Here is a 27,532-nt window from a genome sequence, read left to right as displayed (position 1 = left end):
AGGAGAGTTTTTTTCCCAACTTCCGATCGCTTAGTATAGAAGCTACGCGAGCGGTAGAAAGTGGACATGCGCTGTAGGCTGCTGCACAAATCTCGCTCTACACACGCCGCCATTGCCTACCTCAAACGTATCAGTCTGCGTTGCACTACAGCCATGTAAACATGACTGCCGTCATTGTTGCTCCCACCAGGTGTGAATTATGAGGTATAATTCGGTTTCTGCAAGCAGAAGGGAATACTGCAGCTGAAATTCGTCTGAGAAGGAGGAATGCTGACTTCAGGAATTGTATTGATCCATGACAACGCTCATTCACACACTACTGGCACAACCCAACGGCTCCTTGAACAATTTCAATGGGACTTTTCGATCATCCGTCGTACAGTCCTGACCTGTCACCCAGAGACTTTCACCTTTTCCCTGAAGTGAAGACGTGGCTAGGAGGGCAGTACTTCAAACCAACGAAGATCTTAAAAACAACGTCAATGCACAATTGAAATCATTGGTGGCAACATTTTTTGAAGAGATTATTGCAAAGCTTGTCCACAGGTACGATAAATGTCTCAATCTTTTCGGTGATTATGATGAAAAGTAACCATAAGTGTACAAAACTTTTGGTAATAAAATAATTGTTTTCTATGAACTTGTCTTTTATTTATAGCTTATCGGAGGTTGAATAAAAAACGACCCTCGTCTTTTAGGATGTCACGGTAAAGCTCCACAGCACCATATCGACAACACACGGTCCAGAATATTTGTAGAGATAATTTTAAACATAATTTTTTGCCGTTGCTAATGATGGTTCTACAAAATGTAAGCGCTGCTCTTCTGACCAGAGCATTCACGAGCGCGACTAAGCCTGTGTTTTACAATCTCTTTGTAGAGCTTTCGTGGTGCAAGTATAAAACAAAGGAAAACTCCTGTACATTAAAAGTAAGTTGTAAAACCATTTGCGTCAATGAGTTGTTTCCAGAAGAGTGTTGATATTATGTTGTCCAACCCCAGCACCTTCCAACGAACTCCTGTGAGCACAGCACGTCGTAGCTTAGAGTGCAATCCTATGTATGTTACTTTACCTGTGAATCATTCATTCACAAACGATTGCATTTTTTACGTTTAGGAAACAGCAACGCTAGACAGTTACGAATAATTAGCACTATCATCTTTTCACTGCAATTTTGTGAACATTCTAATAATATAACTCGGTAATAATATCAGCATCGGCACACGTTTCGGTAAAGTAAAGTAGTCATCAATCCCGAACTTAATTTGAAACCAACAGTGTTTTCGAGGCGTGCTACTACTGGAAACGGTATGCCATTGAGTTCATTCGACCCCCAGGTAACAGAGAAATCAAAATAAGTTTCATCTATTTAAATAACTTTTCATGGCCAGTTCCATTAATGTCAATGACATTCTTCTCAGCGCTGGTACCGTGGCTAACGAAAGCAGAATGTTTGAGATGAAAGAAGAATTTGTACACAGAGTACTAATTTATATTCCATTTTACTGTTGATTTCACTGTCATTGTGACTCAGCACATACATTTAAAATGCTAAGACTTTTCACATAATTTTACACTAAATCATTGTACAGTAATACGAAGAAATGGCAAAGTCCCGCCGCCAAATCCTAGACGCTCTCTCGGTATTTTTCGCGAGATATTGCATCTTAACACTAATAATTAGATGCAGACACACAGCTTCTTCCTTTCGATGAAACAAAGCACCGACAGCATTAAAGTAACATACTATAGGTTAATTTCCGTCCACAGACTCTTCCGTTCTCATTCAGTAAAACAGTGCGGAGACGTTTATCATTTAACTCAGTACAAAAGCTGAGACTCTGGCGTGAAATGGCACCTCCATCCATTTAGAGACCAAATCTTGTGATAAAATTCTTTCATCGCATGTATTGTGACCAGCGTGACTTGCCTCACTGCAGACGATTCATCAGGAAATTCTCCAGCAGAACTCAAGTCCTTCAAAGATCTGTACATACAACACTTTACAAAATAGTAACATTTTCCTCTTAAACTGTTCCCTTGAAGACAAATCACTGTACTGGTTTCTTTACATTAAATTTCGTCACACCTCATTCCCTGTAGTTTACTAATGTTTCATAGAATCTACTTTAATTTCCTGACAACTCCAACGCTTCTCAAAGTTAACGGAGTTTAAGGAAAACTGCTGAAGTAAACAGTAAATAGTTTGATGGCTGCTAAAAGAAAGGCCCAGGAAAAATGAAAGAAAGGATATCGCCAAACAAAGACGTACTAGTCTAGGCGAGCCCCCTCTACCGCTATTATAGTTAGAGGAGAGACTGAGCTTCCTGTTGATCTGCGGCTCAGAGATACTGCACAGTGGCCTAGTCGGAGCTCTCTCCATGGGCCATAAACAGGACATCCAGTCTGCTGATCTTCGGATTGGTATCAGCAAACCATTATATGAATGCTTGGTATCTCTCCTTTCTGACGTGTCCGAAAGAACAGACACCACGCGGAATCCGTAGCTGTGATACAAATAACGTAAACTGAAGGTGAACGAGGGAGGAAGGAAAGGAGAGGGGAAGGAACTATTGATGTCAGGTGCATCATGGCTTTATGCAGAATCAGCAATGACGAGTGAAAATGTGTGCAGGACCGGGATTCAAAGCGGGAATTTCTGCTTACTTGGCAGTTGGTTTGACCGCTGCGCCATCCAGGCAGAGTGTTTATCGCAATTCGCCAACTATCTCGCCACACCTCCCTGCCGACCCACATTCCTACCTAGCGCCACCACCCAGACATATCCGAAAGAACAGACACGACGCATTCACACACTGAACCGCCAAAGAAACTACTGTCGGCATGCGTATTCAAATACAGATATATGTAGACAAGGCGAATACGGCGCTGCGGTCGCCATCGCCTATATAAGACAAGAAATGTCTAGCGCAGTTGTTAGATCGGTTACTGATGCTACAATGGCACGTTGTGAAGATTTAAGTGATTTTGAACGCGGTGTTAGAGTCGGCGCACGAGCGATGGTACACAGCATCTCTGAGGTAGCGATGAATTGGGGATTTTCCCGTACGACCATTTCACGAGTGTACCATGAATAGCAGGAACCCGGTAAAAAACCAAATCTCCGACATCGCTGCGGCCGGAAAAAGATCCTGCAAGAACGACGACGTGACAGAAGTGCAACCCTTGCGCAAATTGTTGCAGATTTCAGTGCTGGGCCATCAACAAGTGCTAGCGTGCGAACCATTCAACAAAACATCATCGATATGGGCTTTCCGACCCGAAGACTCACTCGTGTACCCTTGATGACTGCACGACCACGACACAAAGGTTTACACCTCGCCTGGGCCTGTCAACACCGTCATAGAACTGTTGATGGCTGGAAACATGTTGCCTGGTCGGACGAGCCTCGTTTCAAATTGTATCGAGCGGATGGATGTGTACGGGTAAAGAGACAACCTCACGGATCCTATGTGTCAGCAGGGGACTGTTCAAGCTGGTGGGGTCTCTGTAATGGTGTGGGGCGTGTGCAGTTGGAGTGATATGGGGCCCCTGATACGCCTAGACACGACTCTGACAGGTGACACGTACGGAAGCATCCTGTCCGATCACCTGCATCCGTTCATGTCCATTGTGTATTCCAACGGACTTAGGCAATTCCAGCAGGACAATGCGAAACCCCCCACGTCCAGAAGTGCTACAGAGTGGCTCCATCAACACTCTTCTGAGTTTAAACACTTCCGCTGGCCACCAAACTCCCCAGACATGAACATTATTGAGCATATCTGAGATGCCTTGCAACGTGTTGTCAAGAAGAGATCTCCACCCCCTCGTACTCCTGCGGATTTATGGACAGCGCTGAACCATTCATGGTGTCAATTCCCTCCAGCACTACTTCATACATTAGTCGAGTCCATGCCACGCCATTATGCGGCACTCCTTCGTGCTCGCGGGGGCCCAACACGAAATTAGTCAGGTGTACCAGTTTCTTTGATTCTTCTGTGTATAAGTGATTCGCCTCGATGGCCAATGAATCCACCACCTTCAGTGCGGATGTACTGTTTCGTGGGAATATCAAAGTAGCGAGTATGGAAGACATGGCGCAAACTGTAGATAGGTGGCGCTAGGCGCAAGGTGGGAATGTGTGAGGCGTGCCGAGATAGTCCGCGTAGTTGCGATAAACGCTGTTTCCGGGTGGCACAATGGTTAACGGAACTGGCTACTAAGCAGGAGGTCTTGGGTTTGAAATCCAATCTGGCACACATTTTCACATATCGCCGCTGATTCTGCATAAAGTCCCGAAGCAGCTAACATAAATAGTTCCTTCCCTTTCCTTTCGTTTTCCCCCATTCCACCTTCAGTTTACATAAAACTATATGTTATTCTGAAATGTTTTTAGACAGAACATTTTTTAGTAATTGCGTGTTTTACAGCAAGGAAAAAAGAGGACGTTCCTTCAGCGCAACGACAGCTGTTAATAAATTATCTGATTTATAAGATTTAGATCAATCAAAAGAAAGAACACTCGTTAAGTGATCTTTTGTAGAACGCCAGAGGACACATAGTTCGATACATTCCTACTGTGAAGTACTTTCTGATTATGTCTCAAGTAAGATCCTTCAAATTCTGCTGGAAGGTCATTCAAGACCTTGGTGGCCAACATGACCAATGATAATCAGTCAGTCACTGGTGCCACAAGCTTGGTCCAGTCCAGCCTGGCTGTAATCTGTAAGTCAATGCTGCCATCTACTGCCTGACGCATGTAGTGGGAAAGCCTTTCCACGGCTGTCTACAACAATAATAACACACCAGTCATCGCCTGGTAATATTCTGCAATAAAGCATCTCAGAAAAAGTCCGCCACGCAGTGTAATAGACATTATAAAGTAGCATCTAGGAAAGCGGCCTAGCATTATTATTAATAAAAGGGGAATATTATTGTTTTTGAATCATGTTTTTTTTAGGAAGGGTGTTAGTAGTTTCAGTTGAAACACTTGGAGTAAGCCACTTTGTAATAACTAGCTACCATCAATTTATTATGGTCAAAAATGGGCAATTCATGTGGAAATAAGAGGCGCTATGATGTATCATACTTGTATTTATCCAGCTGGTCCATCAAATCCTTCAGTTTTATTGAGTGCAAGTGTCACAAGTGCATTAGTTTATTTGATTGCACTTTATTGCACGTAAGTGCATAATTTGGAATTAATAGTGTAACTAGTGTGTATTACCTTCCAAAGCTGGTTAGTAAAAATAAGTCCATCATCGTGTAAATGGCTTTAGCAGATTGTTCTTGACAAATAACACAATAGCTAACACAAAATTAAAAGAATTTCCTATCAGAATAAGTATACCACACACAACGTGACACGTCTTACCGTCAGAGACAACTGAGAGCATGTCGGAGTCATACTGTTACTGGTTGGTTGTACTGAAATCAATGAGAGACCAAACCCGTCAAACCAGTAGATACTGGCAGGGGCCAAGCGCCGCAGGACAATGCAGTATTCAGAGGAGCCGTTTAGTGACTTCATCGTGCCTCCGTGACTCCAACGCCCATGGCTTTCTGCAGGTTTACAATTTCAGATTTTTTTTAGTGGTTTGCGAACAGCGACAGCTTCGTTCCTGCACTGACTGTAACAGCTAAAGCTTGGAAGGGGCGAAGGCTGCAACTCCACGGTCCCTCAAGACAAAGATATCAGAAACAGCTAACTAAACTGATGGAAAATCTTTGCTTCTCTTTAAACACTCCTTGTAATTTGCCTAAATCATTTAAGTCTATCATTAAGTATCTAGCACTCAACACAGTGACTATTTATGCCTTTGTCTTATATACACTACAAGATGAACAGTAGTTAATTATTGTAAACTGTCGTTGCTGGCAGATGCGCCACTTTCGAGACAAGTGTCAATTATCGAGCAGTTAGTAAGATATTACCTCAAATGTTGCAGATTCTGGCCACCGCTGCTGTTACAGGCTTCCACGTTGTATGTGGAGTGTCACTGGGTTTCTCTGCGATATTTATAGCCAGTGTGATGAAGGAAGGAAGCGATCTCAAACTTTCGAGTACACAATCAGCATGGACAGGTAATAACATATCAACAGTTTCCAGAATGAGATTTTCACTCTGCAGCGGAGTGTGCGCTGATATGAAACTTCCTGGCAGATTAAAACTGTGTGCCCGACCGAGACTCAAACTCGGGACCTTTGCCTTTCGCGGGCAAGTGCTCTACCAACTGAGCTACCGAAGCACGACTCACGTCCGGTACTCACAGAATTACTTCTGCCAGTATCCGTCTCCTACCTTTCAAACTTTACAGAAGCTCTTCTGCGAACCATGCAGAACTAGCACTCCTGAAAGAAAGGATACTGTGGAGACATGGCTTAGCCACAGCCTGGAAGTTTCATATCAACAGTTGTTCGTTGAATTGTTTATTTACACATTATGATTTCTTTGTGATCCTCCGTTTCTTATATTCCCTTTTTGTTACCCCACAGTAGTCATCTTGAGTGAGAAACATAAAAAAAAGGGATATAAAAATCATATTCTGAGCAGGAAGCATACATCTAACATTCTTGACCTCTTTCCAATGTAGTTCCAGCGTAATGTAAGGAATTTGCTTCAGTTGTGCTGCAGTTTCTGTGTACAATGTTTGTTAGTTAGTTACATGTACCATAGATCAGTTGATCTATAGTTCAATAGATTAATTCTGAGATATGAAGTAGTAACTGGAAAAAAATTAATTAATTATTTTGTGTAAAGAAAACTTATGTTAAAGTGACACGTTTCACATCATTACGAAACGTCGTATTTTTTTGTCTCCTATTGAACTCTTTAATGGTAGGTAATAAAGGTAATTTTTCACTCTAGTATTGTAGTTATGGATATCATTGTTCTTCTCAGATTGTGATGGATTATTTATGACGAACGTCATTGGCGAATATGTATTGTGATGTCGCAGTTAAAATATCCAGCTCCTTGAAGGAATACCTACATGATGTCTTTGGGTGAACACCGCATGTTATTGTTACTGCTTCGCTTTTGTGTAATCAGTACTTTCTTTCTAAGAGATGAGTTACCCCAGAAAATTATTCCATAATACATTACTGGGTGGAAACGCGCAAAATATTTCAGGAAGCCGTTTCTTTTGTTTACACGTTTAGCAATGTTATATGAAGAGCAAAAGTAGCTGAACTTAACTGTCTGAACGCTCACTAATGTGCTTTTTCCAGTTCAGGTTTTCATCGATATGTACACTCAAAAATTTTGCGCATTGTACCCTACTTACTGACTCTTGCTCATGTGCTACATCAATTGTTGGTATGACTCTGTTTATGGTACAGAACTGAATATAGTGCTTTTTTCTACACTTAGGGAGAGTCTGTTTTCTAACAACCACTTTATAATTCTTTGGAAAATATTATTTAACAAGGAGAATAATTAAGAAAGTGAAGTTTCGCCTCAATTCGAACAACCGACCTTCCCATAGCTGATACATTACCATTATACTAATCAGATACAAAGATGTGGCCAATACTGTATTAACTACAAAACTGAACTCAGCATAAAAATGTTGTGTTTAGAATAGGGTATTTGACTGTGTACTGGAAATTGTCTTAAATCATTAATTATGTCATTTATGCTCTTCACATGCTTTTTTTTGCTTGAATTCAGTATTCTTCGATAAAAACGGAAATGAAATTCAGATAATTAGAAAGCCCGCTAAAACGCTCCGTTCGAATCATGTGATACCTGTAACGTCACTGTATAGCTCGCTCTCCTACCGTCAAAACGCTAATTCAGAGTGCTGTCTTGTTTTGAAATTTACGTTTCGAAAAATGGGTTACAAATGGTGTGTAGTACCATACTGTACAATTACATCCATAAAAACTCCGGAAAAATTATTTTTGAGTGTTCCAGAGAATGAGAAGATGCGTAAAATGTGATTGCACTGTACCGGCAAATTGCCATCACGTCGACGCACAAGTCCACTGACTTAACGAAAAATGTGTTGCACTGTGAAGTTAGCATTAATTTACCTTCGATATATACTCTCACAGTTTTACAACGAAGGGTAGCGTCATTCAACGAAATTAAACTGCTCTTGAAAATTGTCGTCTTACACAACTATACGTCAACTTTTCACTAGTCCAGTTGTTAGAACTTTAGACAGTCGAATTGCACAAAATAGTGTCCTTAGATCGCTGGTTCGAATCTAACCAAATATTTATAAAACCATTCAATACTCCTGTCACATGAAAACTAAAACACAGTCATAAAATTTCACCACACCGATCAGAAACCGAGTGTTATTGTGTTTTCCTTGCTATGTACATGCGCTTACATTTGCATCGCTATTCACACACGCTCAATTACATATTTTCAAGTTAATGTGATCATATACATTTTACTTTATTAGAAACAATGCTTTTATCTTCGTGCTGTCCAGCTATTATCCTTATTGTTTAAGCTTTTTTCTGTTTCATTATCCTACATGAAGATGAAGTAAGTCTGGTTTAAGTTGTTTCTATTGTGGGGTGTATAATATGCAGCTTAACATTAGTCTTAGTCTGAGTAATGGGCAGCAGGGGATAAATGGATTTACTTTGCTAACAAACAATTCAATTCACTGTTTTGGAAAGCATTGTTAGTAGTGAAGACATCAGAATACGACAACAGTACAACGAGGTGTAAGACGACGATGTTATACGGAGAGATATAACGCATGAACAACATGCATATGACACAAACGTATGGGCTGTGATGTTTGTGAGTGTAAACTAACATTAGCGTTTGAAGCAGACTTACTTCGTCTTTATGTAGGATAATGAAACAACTGCTACAATCAGTTCCTGCTAACGCTATTTTCGCATTTCGTGTAAACCCTTTCAATAAATATTGAAAGGTTTTACACGAAATACGAGGTGCATTCAAGTTCTAAGGCCTCCGATTTTTTTTCTAATTAACTACTCACCCGAAATCGATGAAACTGGCGTTACTTCTCGACGTAATCGCCCTGCAGACGTACACATTTTTCACAACGCTGACGCCATGATTCCATGGCAGCGGCGAAGACTCCTTTAGGAGTCTGTTTCGACCACTGGCATCTGTTGGGACTGTGCTCATTGACAAAGAAGATTTGGAGAACCGCCAATGTTGAATGTGATGGTCGTGGAAGCCACAACGTGCAATCTACGTACTGTTATTAAACAGTTCATTGGCAAATTTTTCGATTCCCTGTGAATTTAAACATGTAAATGAACATATCCACGACGTTATTGGATACCACACTTACCTTTTACTATTCTCCAGTTTAGAGGTAGTTGTACACAGCTTCTCTTCAGGTCTTGAAGTTTGTTTCTCGTTTGACAGAAGAAATTAAACGATAAACTTTTTCATAATAGGTTTGCTAATTTATCACCCAGAAACAGAAACAGACGCTAGCACAGATGTCCAAGGGGAAACTACAGTCGTTCTGTTTAGCGAGGGCCTGCAGCTCTGTTGTATGTTTTAAAGATGATACCATCCTCTTGGGTAAAATATTCTAATAGTCCCCCCATACGGATGTGCATGGAATCCCTGTAGTCACAGCGATTTTATTTCACTCCTCACAGTACTTCCACTAACATCCTTACCATCCCAACGACGACCGAACTCGTTCTCAGTTACGTCTTTTGCATATAACCATTTGTGTTCTCTACCTTCTGCTTCAGGGTAGTACTGCAAGGATTACTTTCTGAACCCGTGTATCTTTTCAGATAAACATTATTGGCGCGTCCTTCTCTTTACATCAATGCATGAACTTTTCGGTCATCAGTTTATGCACACACATGATCTGTCAGCCCTAATATAGACTGTTTACCGCATGTAGAATGAAACGTATTTGCGAGATCACAGTATTGAACTGTATCTAAACAAACTTTTCTCTGAAGCACAACGTTATTGTTTCTTCAAGTCCTTTATTCATATATTAAATGTAGTTTACGTCCCTGTGATCTATATCTTAGTGAAAAATAAATTATTCATCAAGGAAATATCTCAACACCACTTTAGAAAAGTTTTCGTATCTGTCGAAAAGCTTGTGCAAAATTATCTTTATTGTCACTATCTGAGAATCTACATCTCAAATATTGCGGTTGATGCTAGATTTAAATAAATCTGCTTGGGTTTCTTATATCAATAGTATACTTTTTCGTATCTCACACAGGAGATACGAAAATACGGAGTGGATGTACCGGCATTTCTCCTGCAGCACAACAAGAGCAACATGTTCACTGTTTGACAACTTGTGGCCTGGTAATCTGAAAGCCGTATGCCTGATATCTGTGAAGACATGTTAGATTACACCCTTCAGCCTTCTTTGCCCCTTATACTGACATTCTTTGCGATCAAACACTATTGCAGCACAGGCGTAATAATTTTAATGCGTTGTTTCGCTTAATTTCACTCGTATTCTGAACGACTGTGGTTCAAAGCTCTATTCAGCTATCCAGGAATAAGTTTTCCATGTTTCCCCTAAATCTCTTAAGGCGAATGCCGGAACACTTCTATGACGTTGGCAATGAAACTGTCACATCACCTGCCCCATTGGGACTAAAAACAAAATCTCTTAAGTAGAACGAACTTCATGTGTACAAAAAATCTTGCTAGAGAGCATCAAAATCCCACACAGCAGAACCTGTCGACTTCGAAGAAATGCGATGTTTTCGAGCAAAAACACACAAAATCCAGCGTTAACAGACACACAAAATCCTGTGATAGTTCGCCTCTTGAAAACTGTGCACACTGCGTAGTCTTGCACTGATAAACAGATCTGCAGAAACACCAACAGGTTATCAAGAAAATTCAATGTTATGTTAAGATTTTCTTTACTGAAAAACGATGGTTTACTGAAATGGGTGGAACAGATAGGATGTGTACGACAGTTTGTCTCCACTGACGATACTATATTTCAGCCACAGTATGTGCTGTCATACCGTATCTTACAAAGGCTATCGATGATTGCAACACAGAAGAGACAGGTGACTGAAGTGAGTTTTATACCATAGACTAGGTGGATGACAAATGATTAGGATTGCAGAAGATTTTGATCACCCGGTGCATCTCTGCTACGTGTCAGGTGGATATGAAACCAGGGAAGCATTGGTAACCATAGAAGACTTGCACGTTAGTCCTCTCTGGTGGCCCATCGTTGTACTGCTGATACGCGATATGTGGAGCCGTCTGAAGGAGCGGCAGTGTCTCAGGCTCTGAGATCTCCCTGATATGGCAGTTGCTGTTCAGATCACTTTCAGTATTCGAAATCAGTTTCCATCACTATAACTATTACTGTCTCTCAGTGGAGTCAGTAAATAAACCTGATTGTGTAAATTACAGACGTTCACTGAGTGGTGTAGTTCATTACATGTAGAAAGCACATGTCCAGATTCCACATAGTGCTGTGAAATACACAAACAGTAATCTTGACGCGGTTGAATTCTGTATTACAGATTTTGAAAATAGACTAATACGTATGTGACGAAACTTCTTTTTTTTCATTTTCAGAGGTACAGGATGACCCTTCTGAATGACTGTGAAGGACAGGGAATAACAAAAACGCCAATAGGCGTCACTGGATGCGGATATGGAGGGGCATGTGGTCAGCACACTGTTCTCCAGGCTGCTGTCAGTTTTCGAGATTGGAGCCACTACTTGTCAATCAAATACGCTATGAGATCAAAAGTATCCTGACATCTCCAAAAACATACGTTTTTCATATTAGGTGCATTGTGCTGCCACCTACTGCCAGGTACTCCACATCAGCGACCTCAGTAGTCATTAGACATAGGGAAAGAGCAGAATGGGGCGCTCCTCGGAACTCACGGACTTCGAACGCGGTCAGTTGATGAGGTGTCACTTGTGTCATACATCTGTACGCGAGATTTCCACACTCTTAAACATCCATAAGTCCACTGTTTCCAATGCGATAGTGAAGTGGAAACGTGAAGGGACATGTACAACACAAAAGCGTACAGGCCGACCTCGTCTGTTGACTGACAGAGACCGCCGACAGTTCTACATCTAATGGGTCGTAATGTGTAATAACCAGACATCTATCCAGACCATCACACAGGAATTCCAAACTGCATCATGGTCCACTGCAAAGGCGGGAGATGAGAAAACTTGGATTTCATGGTCGAGGGCTGCTCATAAGCCATACATCACGACAGTAAGTGCCAAACGACGCTTAGCTTAGTGTAAGGAGGGCAAACATTGGACGATTGAACCGTGGAAAAACGTTGTGTGGGGTGACAAATCACGGTACACAATGTGGCAAGCCGATGGCAGGGTGTGGATATGGCGAATGCCCGGTGAACATCATCTGCCAACGTATATAGTGCCATCAGTAAAATTCGGAGGCGCTTGTGTTATGGTGTGATTTTTTTTTTATGGAGGGGGCTTGCACCCCTTATTGTTTTGCTTGGCACTATCACAGCACAGGCCTACATTGATGTTTGAAGCACCTTCTTGCTTCCCACTGTTGAAGAGCAATTCGGGGATGACGATTGCATCTTTCAACATGATCGAGCACCTGTTCATAATGCACGGCCTGTGGATCGACAATAACGTGCCTGTAATGGTCTGGCCTGCACAGAGTTCTGACGTGAATCCTATAGAACACCTTTGGTAAGTTTTGGAACGCTGACTTCGTGCCAGGCCTCACCGACCGACATCGATACCTCTCCTCAGTGCAGTACTCCGTGATGAATGGGCTGCCATTCCCCAAGAAACCTTCCAGCGCCTGATTGAACTAATGACTGCGAGAGTGGAAGCTGTCGTCCAGGCTAAGGGTGGGCAAACACGATAATGAATTCCAGCATTACCGATGGAGGGTGCCACGAACTTGTAAGTCATTTTCAGCCAGGTGTCCGGATGCTTTTGATCACATAGTGTAGCTCCTCAATTGGCCTCACAAGGACAGAGTGCACACCAATTGCCAACGGCTCTCGGCAGGCCCAGACGGTCACCCATTCAAGTGCTAGCGAAGCCCGACATTGCGTAACTTTGATGACCCGATGGGAACCAGTGTAACCACTGCGACAAGGCCATTCGATAGTAATTATAGGTCCACTACAATTGCTTCTGAATTTGAAAGGATTAGTTGTATTGGACCTGTAATTAATTTTAAGTTACATGTAATTGATCCTTTCCCTTATTGGTGTTCCCTAACTTTCACTTTAAAGAATATAAAAGTTTATCTAATGTAAAGGGCAGTTATAATTAAACATTCGGTACCAGAGACGGCCCCTTGGTAAAACGAGTGATTGTGGGGCAACGAAACTTTTGTAGAAACATTTATAAAGACACGAAGAAGAGAAATCGCGAATGAACAATTGAATCAAACATATTCTCATTTCGACATAAGAGTTTAACATTTGTTTACTGTCTACCACGTTTATATTCTAGTTTACAAATGTTGCTCAATATGACGACCACCTGCATTTAAGACAGCCTCAAAATGCACTAAAGATACCATTTCACAACTGTTTGCAGCACTTTTCGAACGGTGGACCGTGGGATATTCAGCTGCCGTGGCGCAACTCGGGCGCTACTTAAATATGGCACACTGCTTCTAGAATTCTCACCCACGGCGACAGTAACTTCTTCAATAGTTTGTCCGGCAGCTGGGCATCTGTGTTTCCCAAGAAGAATTCCAAAATCGCAAGCTAATTCTAACTTCCGAATCATCTTGTTCAACCCCGGTGCGGAAAGAGGACCAATTAGTATTTCTTTTATGAGTTGATAATCGCGAAGACTAACAGCACTATTTTCGTTGTTTTGATAAAAAAAAAATTAGGAGTAAAGCCCTGTTCGTCTTGTCCAGATCCATGTGTACTGTCTGTAAATGTAATACACACGTATCCAAGTGCTTCAACCCTACGTCGCAGTGCTAGTACCGGCAAGGCATTACATAAAAACTGCTTAACAGCAAGCCATTACATAAACACTACTAACAACGCAAATCCTGCAGCGCACATTACTACAAAGGTAGGTACGCATAAGTTAAATGGTTTTCAGTCTACCCTGACTCAAGAAGCGGAACTTTATTTACACATATAACCATCCTGTACATTACTGGCTGTTAATATTGCAACACCATAAAGGACACCAAATAACGAAATTGTACTTATTGTGTGCGTATAGTAGGAAGAACTCATGATATGTGATTCAGGGTATACAGGATGCGAAATTTAATATACAGATCTGCCACCCCCTGCTGGACATCAAGTCAACTGGTCTTAGATGTGAGATATGGTTATGTCACTACATGCCACTTCATCTCATAAATCGTAGTGGTTTGTGAGTCGTGGAGTATTATTAGTCTCTCCGCAATCCATGCCCACATGTTTTCAGTGGGTAAGACATTTGGAGTAGGTGCTGCCATACTGACAGCCGAACACGCTCTGTGTAGAGGTAAGGCAGGACAACACAGGCAACATGCGATCTTGCGTTATCTTGTTGAAAGATAACGTTGCAGAGTCCTCCAAGACAGGATACAGCCACCACTCTTAACATGCCATCAATTTAACACCTACTGTCAAAATTACTGCCTATGCAGACCAGGGATGATCGTTTTGTGTAGTCAGTGCAATCACCATACCATCATGCCAGGTGCTCAAACAGTATGATGATGAAAAATTCAGTGTGGCAACGTTAATTCTCCTAGGAGTCGCCATACATAGATTTGCCTGTCACGATGCAGAATCGTGACTCACCTGAAGAGACAATGTTAAGAGTTGTTAAATCCAATTGTCTTGCTGCAAACAAGCACATGTCCTGACTCATTGTATGTATCCTCTCGGGCACTAGTCGCTTGGGGTGTTTAAAATTTTGCATGGCGTTGAGCATGGCCCTCTTGAATGCACCGAGACCATATTCCCAAGACAGTCGCGGGATACCGACCAACGCGAGCAGCGATATCACAGAATAAGACAGGGTACAAAATCTCCGCACTCCCTAGTACGTGTACTTCTCACCAAAAAAACCGAGGTTCAAATCTGGTTTCTGAATTCGGAATGTGCTGTTTAATAGTTCCTTATATACAAAATTTAGATGACGTTGCTCCTGCCTAATCTGTGTGGTTGTGCTGAAATGCTAATAATTTGCCTATCGAAACATGTGGCACATTTCCTGCCAATTTGACTTTTGCTGAATCCCGTTTTAATGGTGCTGCAATTTTAATAGCCAACACTATACAATACAAAGCAATTCGTTATAAGTACTTTCAGCTTCTACTCATTGTACACCCTCGATAGTTCTCCATCATATGGTAATCTGTACAATAATGTTTGAATGGAAACGCGTGCTGGATTTATCCTGTGGTAGAGGTTTTTTCTGTGAACAGAGGAGTTCTGGATTCGAGTTCAGACAACCATATACTTATAATACAATTTCTTTTTATGTCTAGATATATTTATTGCCAGAATATTTATCAGTTATTACTAGTGTCACGGAATATCTCATTTCTAGGCCTTTCATTGATTCACGATGTTCTAAAACGAGATGTAGCTTTATTATACGCAATTATCTTCTTATTAGTATCTATATGAGAAATATTTACTCGCAAGCAATTATACACTCCTGGAAATGGAAAAAAGAACACATTGACACCGGTGTGTCAGACCCACCATACTTGCTCCGGACACTGCGAGAGGGCTGTACAAGCAATGATCACACGCACGGCACAACGGACACACCAGAAACCGCGGTGTTGGGCGTCGAATGGCGCTAGATGCGCAGCATTTGTGCACCGCCGCCGTCAGTGTCAGCCAGTTTGCCGTGGCATACGGAGCTCCATCGCAGTCTTTAACACTGATAGCATGCCGCGATAGCGTGGACGTGAACCGTATGTGCAGCTGACGGACTTTGAGATAGGGCGTATAGTGGGCATGCGGGAGGCCGGGTGGACGTACCGCCGAATTGCTCAACACGTGGGGCGGGAGGTCTCCACAGTACATTGATGTTGTCGCCAGTGGTCGGCGGAAGGTGCACGTGCCCGTCGACCTGGGACCGAACCGCAGCGACGCACGGATGCACGCCAAGACCCTAGGATCCTACGCAGTGCCGTAGGGGACCGCACCGACACTTCCCAGCAAATTAGGGACACTGGTTCTCCTGGGGTATCGGCGAGGACCATTCGCAACCGTCTCCATGAAGCTGGGCTACGGTCCCGCACACCGTTAGGCCGTCTTCCGCTCACGCCCCAACATCGTGCAGCCCGCCTCCAGTGGTGTCGCGACAGGCGTGAATGGAGGGACGAATGGAGACGTGTCGTCTTCAACAATGAGAGTCGCTTCTGCCTTGGTGCCAATGATGGTCGTATGCGTGTTTGGCGGCGTGCAGGTGAGCGCCACAATCAGGACTGCATACGACCGAGGCACACAGTGCCAACACCCGGCATCATGGTGTGGGGAGCGATCTCCTACACTGGCCGTACACCTCTGGTGATCGTCGAGAGGACACTGAATAGTGCACGGTACATCCAAACCGTCATCTAACCCATCGTTCTACCATTCCTAGACCGGCAAGGGAACTTGCTGTTCCAACAGGACAATGCACGTCCGCATGTATCCCGTGCCACCCAACGTGCTCTTGAAGGTGTAAGTCAACTACCCTGGCCAGCAAGATCTCCAGATCTGTCCCCCATTGAGCATGTTTGGGACTGGATGAAGCGTCGTCTCACGCGGTCTGGACGTCCAGCACGAACGCAGGTCCAACTGAGGCGCCAGTTGGAAATGGCATGGCAAGCCGTTCCACAGGACTATATCCAGCATCTCTAAGATCGTCTCCATGGGAGAATAGCAGCCTGCATTGCTGCGAAAGGTGGATATACACTGTACTAGTGCCGACATTGTGCATGCTCTGTTGCCTGTGTCTACGTGCCTGTGGTTCTGTCAGTGTGATCATGTGATGTATCTGCCCCCAGGAATGTGTCAATAAAGTTTCCCCTTCCTGGGACAATGAATTCACGGTGTTCTTATTTCAATTTCCAGGAGTGTATATGAAAGATTTCCTTTACACATAAACATTATTTGAGCTTATTCTGGTTTGTGCACTAAATGTTATTTAACATTTTTAGCAAGTGTCTTAGTTCTTGTCGTTCCGATTGGAGCATTACTTGGAGGTATCCTCATGGAAGCATATGGACGACTGAACGCCATAAAAATGGCTGCTATCCCATGTGCAGCTGGATGGATATTAGTTGCTGTTGGACAAAGTTTCCTACCTATATTTATTGGACGTGTACTGACTGGAATATCAGGAGGTAAGTGTTTTTTCATGATTATTACTGAGAATTATGCTTGAGTCTTAAGGATTTATGACTTTCATATGTACATGTGTCTCAATATCATATATGCTCTGGCGTAAACATTAGGTGAATACAAACATTAATTTTTCTGTAATACAGATACTTGCAACATCTCTGACTGTCTTGAGCTTATGTGGGAAATTATCTATTCTCAAAAATATGGTACCCTTTTATAGCGTAATTAAGAAGCCACTATCTTGGTATAATTTTCAGCTCAGCTTGTCACAAACAGTTTGTCTAAGTATACGATTTCACAATTTAGCTAAGTGCATTCCTCAAGTATGCTCGAATGCTGTGAAATTTGGAGTAACACGAAATTGTGAGTGACGGAATTAGATACCATGTGCATTGAATCTGAGCCAATGTGACGCATTTGTTTCGTTGGAAAGCCTGTAACATCCCATGTCATATTAAATCTAGTGCTGACGGGGACTGTAGTTCCCTTAGTGCAGTGGTGACAATGGATACGAAGAGATACCGTTTACATTGACTGCATACGCTGGGGACTCATTTAAAATACTGAAGAGGCTATCCAAACAGTAATTCAAGGCACAGGATGTAACCAGCCACAAACTGAGAGCCGCTCGTTTCTGAAGTTGTAAGTGGTTCATCTTGACGATTGTCAAACAAGGTTAAACCAACTGGCCATGCTCTTGGCGCTCCGACGAAGCTCATAGTCTGACTCGATCTTTAGGTTTGTACCGAGTGCAAGTCCTGAGGCAACTACATTGGCGATTCTATGGAAATCTTGGTTTTGACTCCTTGTCTTGGACCATAGGGATGAAACCTGTGGGGTCCCATTGAAGGACTCAGGAGTGCATCACCAGTTTATTTAACTGAGCGTCCGAAAACCATAAATTGATAATAGTGATATCTAGAGGGTAAACCTGAGTATTTGCCGACAAGACAGGTCATATCAGATGATAGGTAGCGTACTAGTGCAAGACGAGAGAAAACTAAGTCAACTAAAGTAGAAATTCACTCTGCAAGGGAAATAATGTGGCTGAGAATACCCAATAAACGGGTAAAAAGTTGTTGTTATTAGTCTTCTGTGGATCAGCAGACTCATCCTGCAGAAAAAACATCATTTTAGTAGCACATACAATCACGATACACGCCATAGTAGTTTGAGCAGATTTTAAACACCCCAAAATAGACTGACAAAACACAATGTTACAGATTCGAGTCCCCGTTCAGCACTTTTACTTTATTTATTTATTTCGAGTTCTATAGATCCAAATGAGAATATATCTCTGGATTTAGAACGAGTCAAAATTTTACTAATCATTGTTCAGTGCACAAGTACTTTGTCTTAACATGTAAATAACAGAAACAGATAGGCTAACATATAACGTTACGTATGAGTTACCATACTTGACTTCTGAATGAGCATACAGTTATACATACAGATACACACTATGTGATCAAAAGTATCCGGACACCCCCAAAACCATACGTTTTTCATATTAGGTTCATTGTGCTGCCACCTATTGCCAGTTACTCCATATCAGCGACCTCAGTAGTCATTAGACATCGTTAGAGAGCAGAATGTGGCGCTCCACGGAACTCACGGACTTTGAACGTGGTCAGGTGATTGGGTGTACGCGATATTTCCACACTCCTGAACATCCCTTGGTCCACTGTTTACGCTGTGATAGTGAAGTGGAAACGTGAAGGGACGCATACAGCACGAAAGCGTACAGGCCGACCTCGTCTGTTGACTGACAGAACCGCCGACAGTTGAAGAGGCTCGTAATGTGTAATAGGCAGATGTCTCTCCAGACCATCACGCAGGAATTTCAAACTGCATCAGGATCCACTGCAAGTACTATGACAGTTAGGCGGGAGATGAGAAAACTTGGATTTCGTGGCCGACAGGCTGCTCATAAGCCACACATCACGCCGGTAAATGCCAAACGTAGCCTCGCTTGGTGTAAGGAGCATAAACACTGGACGATTGAACAGTGGAGAAACGTTGTGTGAAGTGACGAATCACGGTACTCAAATGTGGCGATCCGATGGCAGGGTGTGGGTATGGCGAATGCGCGGTGAACGTCGTCTGCCAGCGTGTGTAGTGCCAACAGTAAAATTCGAAAGCGGTGGTGTTATGGTATGGTCGTGTTTATCATGGAAGGCACTCCTTGTTGTTTTGCGTGGCTCTATGACAGCACAGGTCTACATTGATGTTTTAAGCACCTTCTTCGTTCCCAGTGTTGAAGAGCAATTCAGTGATGGCGATTTGATCTTTCAACCTGTTGATAATGCACGGTCTGTGGGGGAGTGGTTACACGACAAAAACATCCCTATAATAGACTTGCCCATGTTCACGTCTGTCGATGGATTATTCACAACAGTGTTTTAGTGCCAAATTTGACACAGTTTGTATTGTTCTCAGATGAGGTCTCATTCACCAGTGGTGGTGTTTCCAACAGCTACCACAGCCATGTCTGGAGTGAGCACAATCCTCGTGCCACCCATATTGGTGGCCACCAGTAACAATTCTCTGTCAACACATGGGCGAGCATTGTCAAAGCCCACATAATAGAACCTTATTTGCTGCCTCCAAATTTCACTGGGCCATGTTACGTACTATTACACTGAGATGTGCCACCACAGTTCTTGGAGACTGTACCCCTTGTTTTCTGTGAAAGGATGTTGTTTCAACATGATGGTGCACCAGCCCACTCCGATGTTAATGTCCATGAGTACCTGCACAACACAATCCTCATTGTTAGATTGGAATGGGAGGCCCTGTCCCATGGCCAGTGTGATCACCATTTCTCATAATTCTGGACTTTTTCCTAGGTATGAAACCCCCCATAGAAATGGATAAAGACCAGCTTGCTACGGTCCAAACTGCCTGTGTCCTGGTACAACAGAAACCAAGCATCTTTGAGAGAGTGCAGCAGAACTTCATGCGCCATTGCCATTCGTGCACTGACACTGCTGGTCTTCACTTTGAACAGTTACTGTGAGCTATGATGTTGTTATGTGGTGTACATTGTGTATGTCTGTAACACAATAAATACACATTTCCAACCATTGGTTCCCTGTCTCAAACACCTGTTTTAGTTCGACCCAAAAAGTTTGAGACAACCTGTTTCTGTATACATCTTTCCAGGTGAAATGTCCGACTCGCTGCGGGAATTTCTCTTATTATCAAAGGAACATTACCTATTTCTAGACACCTGTCTAGGCTGCATCTGTTTACTAAGTCCACTGAAATCTATTTGGGAGCAAAAAAAGTTTTCTGACTCAGTAGTTGCACTTTGTTTGTCATCTGAGGGACAAATTTGAGGATGATTCCAAACTCAGTTGCCCATAGCTATTCTTACAACTACGTCTCTACGCAACAAATTAGAATATGAGATACTGCAATTAGTACATTCAGACTTGCATTTCTGGGGAAGACCTTGCAAGTCTGCTATCCAGGATCCATAAAATTGGTCCCTGCGCTTCCTGCATGGCTTAAACTGGTATCTCGCTGCCACAACATGCATTTTCTGCCAGAAATGCTCACTCAGTAAAGGGCACAGTTCGTTAATTTCTAATGCTTCAGGGCCAGTGCACGGACACAGCTTTTGCGCGATCTCCTACAAACTATTCCTGCTGAAAAAAAAAAAAAAAAAAAAAAAAGAGCTTTGGACTGTGGGATCCTATATGTTTCTGATCTTGCAGCACAACATAAATCTATGGAGGCAGCTTTGCCACCTCTCTACCGGGTGTTACAAAAAGGTACGGCCAAACTTTCAGGAAACATTCCTCGCACACAAAGAAAGAAAATATGTTATGTGGACATGTGTCCGGAAACGCTTACTTTCCATGTTAGAGCTCATTTTATTACTTCTCTTCAAATCACATTAATCATGGAATAGAAACACACAGCAACAGAATGTACAAGCTTGACTTCAAACACTTTGTTACAGGAAATGTTCAAAATGTCCTCCGTTAGCGAGGATACATGCATCCACTCTCCGTCGCATGGAATCCCTGATGAGGTGATGCAGCCCTGGAGAATGGCGTATTGTATCACAGCCGTCCACAATACGAGCACGAAGAGTCTCTACATTTGGTACCGGGGTTGCGTAGACAAGAGCTTTCAAATGCCCCCATAAATGAAAGTCAAGAGGGTTGACGTCAGGAGAGCGTGGAGGGGATGGAATTGGTCCGCTTCTACCAATCCATCGGTCACCGAATCTGTTGTTGAGAAGCTTACGAACACTTCGACTGAAATGTGCAGGAGCTCCATCGTGCATGAACCACATGTTGTGTCGTACTTGTAAAGGCACATGTTCTAGCAGCACAGGTAGAGTATCCCGTATGAAATCATGATAACGTGCTCCATTGAGCGTAGGTGGAAGAACATGGGGCCCAATTAAGAAATCACCAACAATTCCTGCCCAAACGTTCACAGAAAATCTGTGTTGATGACGTGACTGCACAATTGATTGTGAAAATTTACAATTTGATCATGTTGGAATGAAGCCTCATCCGTAAAGAGAACATTTGCACTGAAATGAGGATTGACACATTGGTGGATGAACCACTCGCAGAAGTGTACCCGTGGAGGCCAATCAGCTGCTGATAGTGCCTGCACACGCTGTACATGGTACGGAAACAACTGGTTCTCCCATAGCACTCTCCATACAGTGACATGGTCAACGTTACCTTGTACAGCAGCAACTTCTCTGACGCTCACATTAGGTTTATCGTCAACTGCACGAAGAATTGCCTCGTCCATTGCAGGTGTCCTCGTCGTTCTAGGTCTTCCCCAGTCGCGAGTCATAGGCTGGAATGTTCCGTGCCCCGTAAGACGCCGATCAATAGCTTCGAACGTCTTCCTGTCGGGACACCTTCGTTCTGGAAATCTGTCTCGATACAAACGTACCGCGCCACAGCTATTGCCCCGTGCTAATCCATACATCAAATGGGCATCTGCCAACCTCGCATTTGTAAACATTGCACTGACTGCAAAACCACGTTCGAGATGAACACTAACCTGTTGATGTTATGTACTGATGTGTTTGATGCTAATACTGTAGAGCAATGAGTATAACGTCAACACAAGCACCGAAGTCAACATTACCTTCCTTCAATTGAGCCAACTGGCGGTGAACCGAGGAAGTACAGTACATACTGACGAAACTAAAATGAGCTCTAACATGGAAATTAAGCGTTTCCGGACACATGTCCACATAACATCTTTTCTTTATTTGTGTGAGGAATGTTTCCTGAAAGTTTGGCCGTACCGTTTTGTAACGCCCTTTATACAGTCATCAAACACAGAGAACGGTGGGGGTTTGGGTGAAGGCCACCCCACAGGTGCTCATCTCACTGGCTGCATGCTCACGTTGCAAACCAGCTCTGCCTTTTGGTTGAGGTGCTCCTGCTGCAGTAGTTGCTGCAGCCACATCTGCTCCTGCTGCTGTTCTTGCTGCGTCATTTGATGTTGCCTATAATCCAAAAACTTTTGATCTACCAGTATCATTACGACAAGAGTCAGCCTCATCACCACTGTAGTAACACTCTACCAAGGTGTGGGAAAACCACGAGTCGTTTTCTGATGAAATGGCGGTTGACCAAAAAGACCAAGTGGTCGATGAAAGAAACAAGAGTAATCTAAATGTGGTAGCCTAGAATCATGAACAGTGTACAAAACCACAATAGCAAATTGGGAGAAAAATCAAAATAAATTGAGTAACTGTGTGTGAAAGTAATGTCAGCTAGCAGAAAGCTTTGGAAACGTCAACATAACTGGATGAGGAAAGTGCACACACTTTCCTCCTAGCTTACATCACCAGAAGATGTTGTGCTTGCATCCGGTGAGTATACTAAACTTGTCTTGGCGCAAAAAAAGACCTAAAACATTATGAGCTGATGCAGTGCATTAAGGACATGGACATTTTGAAGTTTGTGCAGCAAGAAAGAGTCAGTCAAGGGCAGCGACGATTAAAACCACAAGAGCAGCGGTATTAACAGCAGCTACAAATACAACAAGAAAACTGGTGGTAAGTGCACAGCCAGTTGGCGCAGTCACAGCTACAGTCAAGCGAACAGCAACTACACCATTAAGAACAGATACAGCTCTTGTTAATAAGAAAATCAGCAGCATCAAATGCTTCTCCGCCAACTATGGCATCCTTTAATGAAGTGTCACAGGAATGGGAGCTATCTTTATCTTTGCCTTTTGCAGCATCATTTTCAAACTTTCATGTAGCCTCACCATATGGAAAGGCTGCTTCTTTGGTATCACCATCTTCTTCTCCTGATATGTTGTGCTTCTACAGAAATTAAAGTCACATGCAAATACTAATCATTTGTCTTTCTCTGAGATTTATGACTTGGTAATAAACAGTTCATGTGGAAGAGACACGTAACAACAGCTAAGTTAGAATTGGAGGAAGTTGCCGATGCAAACTTACGAGACCTAAATTTCTGGTTATAGACGGATTGGTCACCACAGCCATTTTGTTTGTACTTACTCTCACTGCCAACAGTACAACACAAATTCACTGATCCATAACATTGTTATTCCTTACAACCCAGGTCAACAGACACAAGCAGTCTGTACTGCAGCTTCTGGACATGTCCCTCTAGCAAAGTCTGGCAACAGCTTCAACACTGGATGTTTCTGTCACTGCAGAACAAAATTTTCAGAACAAAATGCAGACTGCAGCTTTCAGTACAGTCCAAGAACATTCTACAAGACTCCTGAGCACTATGTCTATGTTAGCACTCTACAAATTTATCCCACAGTGACATGGCGAGACACAAAGACAATAAACTATGGTATTGAATCATGCCAGCCTTCCCCAGCAACACCTAGTTCAGCTTCACATGGTTGCCAAAGGCTACCATTTTGCTGCGATTGTTGATAAGCCTTAAGACTGGATTAACTGCTATAATAAACCTTCTGAATGTGCGTATTGTCACTGAATCACCCACATAAAATGTGGGTGCTAAACAGCAACCCAAAAAGGCTCCGTAGTCAATGAAAATTCAATATCAGCAGCTTGGAATCTAGTGTTGGAGACATGACTTGAATTTGTCAAATTAAAGTTTTGTTGATTAACTTACCAGTGAACACAGGTGTGTCCACTTTTTGGTAAATTTGGACATGTTTAGTGCGCCAGGGATCACCAGAATTTGCTTCTATGCATTGATTGTCGAGTAATAGCTAGCACATTCCTGTAAGGGGGACTTAAAAACAGAGTTACTATGTAGGAAGGTTACATGTCATTTAGCATTTTAATAGTAGCCATTATTAACGCTAGGAGTATTTTTCCTTTTCATTCTTTTACTGCATTTGGAATCTTGTAACAACAGTATCAGCTGTCATGTTTTTCCAAGTTTTGGAAGCTCTTTTGAAGGAATAATTGTAACTGTTTATGCTCATATTTGGTTGGGCTTATTCATCTGAAGTCAAATTTCTTGCTTTCCACAGCCATGTTATGAATTTTTCTGTTCTCCTCAGTACCTCATGAGCTCAAGGATGAATTTGGCTCTTTAGTGGGTCAAAACACTGTGTAGCTTTGGTAATTCAGCCAGGGGCGCAGGATCACCTTGGTATGGCTCTACTCGCAGTTTAGCATAAAAGAAAATTAGGGTTCATGTACAACAATGATTTTAAGAGTGATGAAACTGTATTAGTCAGAAATTGATAAATAAACACTAAAACAAGTCTATGTGGTAGAAAAGTATTATGAAGCAGCTCCTCATTTGACCTCATGTGCCTGAGTAGACCATGTTCCATAGATTTCCAGCACAGAAAAGTATGAGACTGTTACAAGGAAACAAATCTGGGACATCAATGACAGTAGTTGTCAATGCTGATTGCTGTGCCCAGAAACAGTCTTTGACTATCATGAAGTAGTATGTTTCTAGCTAAAAAAGAAAGCGGTGGAAATGGTTTAATAATTTCAGGTGACGATAACCAAGTTCATGGCCCAGGGTCTCATTCTTTAGTATGTGGCATATATTGTCCAACAAAGACTGATTTGGCCCTTACAGTTATTACTCACTGCACCATCAACTTGTGGTATCCCAAAGGGTACTGCTGCTTTAACACAAGAGTATTTCAAAAATTATGCCATTATTCCTCCCAGGCTCTGAATCCGCATATTAACTTGATTACCTTGCAATCTCTGGGGTATAAAGCAGCAAATGGGTTGTATATATTGACCAGGATTATACAGAGATATTGACTGCTTTGCCCATGCCTGCCAAGAGTGAGCACCTTTTAGTGGGCCTTCTAGTCACAGTTCATACCAGAGAAACATTATTCCAGGGTTTTCATGAGTTGCAACAACTGTTTATAAAGACAGGGGTTGCAAGGAAGAGCAAATAAGAGATACTTAATGCAAATAGCTAACAAAGATACATTGAAGAGCTGAGATCAAACAATTATCAGTTCAATTGGTTAACTGAAGACTTACTGAGTAAAGTAGTTAATTTCAAACTGTATATTCCCTTCACCTGTCACCTGACCCCCTCCCCTTTTCCCTGCTCTCTCTCACACACACATATCATTAGACTATCAAAATATTGTGTGTTGTCACATGAGTCAGAGACCCTGAAAAAGAGTTGCGAGATGTTTGGTCACTGACTTTACACAATACTATTATAACATACTTCTGTAAAATATTCAGACAGTTTTTATCAAACAAATGAATGAATAGCAATTCTGGCAGACATTTTTACTGCCTTGAAATTTACATCTTCCAGTCTAATACAGCCCTATATCCAGTGTCCCAAATTGACATGCTTGTTTTCATTTAAAATAGCTTTAAACAGCGTAACATAATCTGTTTTCTTCTCTCAGTGGAGCTGATTATGATGTTTATTGCACAAAAAGTGGTTTTTACTTGAAAGAATCATGTTACATCATTAAGTGTAATGATTAATAAAATATAAATATTTTATGTTACTTCTCTTGTTGTGAATAAACCTTTAAATAACCATGAAAAAGTTAAATGTGGAATGGTGATGGAATATGTTCTAGTCTTATTCTGGAGTTGACATTAAGAACATTTGTGTTTAAACATTCAATTCTTTTACTCAACCCCTTGAAAATGAGTAAGTCAATAATGATTAAACCATTTAATAGATCAGTTGTAATAACAAATGTGAGAACAAAGTAATGGTTAAAAACAAAACAGTTGAACTGTACTATTCCACCTTCAGAATTTGTGCATGAATGCCAAAACTTTCCATATATCTATTCATACAACTTTAATTTCAACCATTAGTGAAGTTTCAGTAATTCTGTAATTACAGTTTTCTTCATTGCAGACATATAAAATGAATCAAAATTTTGAAATACAGCTATCTTTTTAAGTGATTCAGTGATCACTGCTATCAAGCAATCAAGTATTTTGTATTTTTGGTGTGTTTTGAAACCCCTTTTATGTTAAAGAAACAGAGTCTTATTGTCTGGTTGTAATCATACAGAAAATTTATAGATTCTGAAGTTTTAATTGCTGATAGTGTCATATCCTGTGAGGTTCCTAGTTAAGTAAATTTTCACACTTGTACAGACATTTTACCCCTTTTCACAACATATACCTGTTTGCATACATACTGGCAGTGATGTAGAGAATGTTACAAACTTAAAAGCAGGTGGGAAGTATAAATGGAAAGATGTTAAGGAGTCAAAGATTTTTAAATGTTAGCTTCTCATTGTAAGGAGTGACACTGATCTATGGTAATCTTAAGTGAAAATACGAAACAGTACATTACAGTCAGTGACATTACTTAAGCGCTGTAACTATTAATACTGTAAGTAGCTGTTTTAGATAGATGCTGCACTTCATTAGAATGATGTTTTTCATCACTCAACAGTTACAAATTACAGGTATGGGAACGAGTCCAGCTGTTGTGTACACAACTGAAATCGGAAGACCAGAAATCAGAGGAGCACTTACAGCATCAGGGCCATCACTTGCATCACTGGGTATATCTTTACATCAATTACTTAGTAGAGCTAAGATAAATGTTCCAGAGATTCACTGTTAAAGTATAAATGTCATATATTAATCATGGTAATAACAACAGAAACTCAGCCAAATGTGTCTCACGTAAAATGATTGGAAAGGTAAGTTTTTACACTGTATGGTATTCTTCTGTAGTAACCAGAAGCAACTTCTGGATAGTGCATCAGAATAACTTCTCTTGAAACTGC

General features: G+C 41.9%; 1 protein-coding gene across 1 annotated transcript in view; it reads left to right on the top strand.

The window, feature by feature from the left end:
• The window catches only part of LOC126299218 (facilitated trehalose transporter Tret1-like), a 201,708-nt gene that overhangs the window by 121,325 nt on the left and 52,851 nt on the right, over positions 1-27,532 (top strand). The window contains exons 3-5 of the mRNA XM_049991002.1: positions 5,953-6,088; positions 17,122-17,307; positions 27,206-27,304. Coding sequence (XP_049846959.1) covers positions 5,953-6,088; positions 17,122-17,307; positions 27,206-27,304 — 421 coding nt within the window. The remainder of the gene's footprint in view (positions 1-5,952; positions 6,089-17,121; positions 17,308-27,205; positions 27,305-27,532) is intronic.

Source organism: Schistocerca gregaria, chromosome X (genome assembly GCF_023897955.1).
Source record: "Schistocerca gregaria isolate iqSchGreg1 chromosome X, iqSchGreg1.2, whole genome shotgun sequence".
Taxonomy (NCBI): domain Eukaryota; kingdom Metazoa; phylum Arthropoda; class Insecta; order Orthoptera; family Acrididae; genus Schistocerca; species Schistocerca gregaria.
The sequence above is the reverse complement of the archived record's forward strand: the minus strand, read 5'-3'. Positions and strand labels throughout refer to the sequence as shown.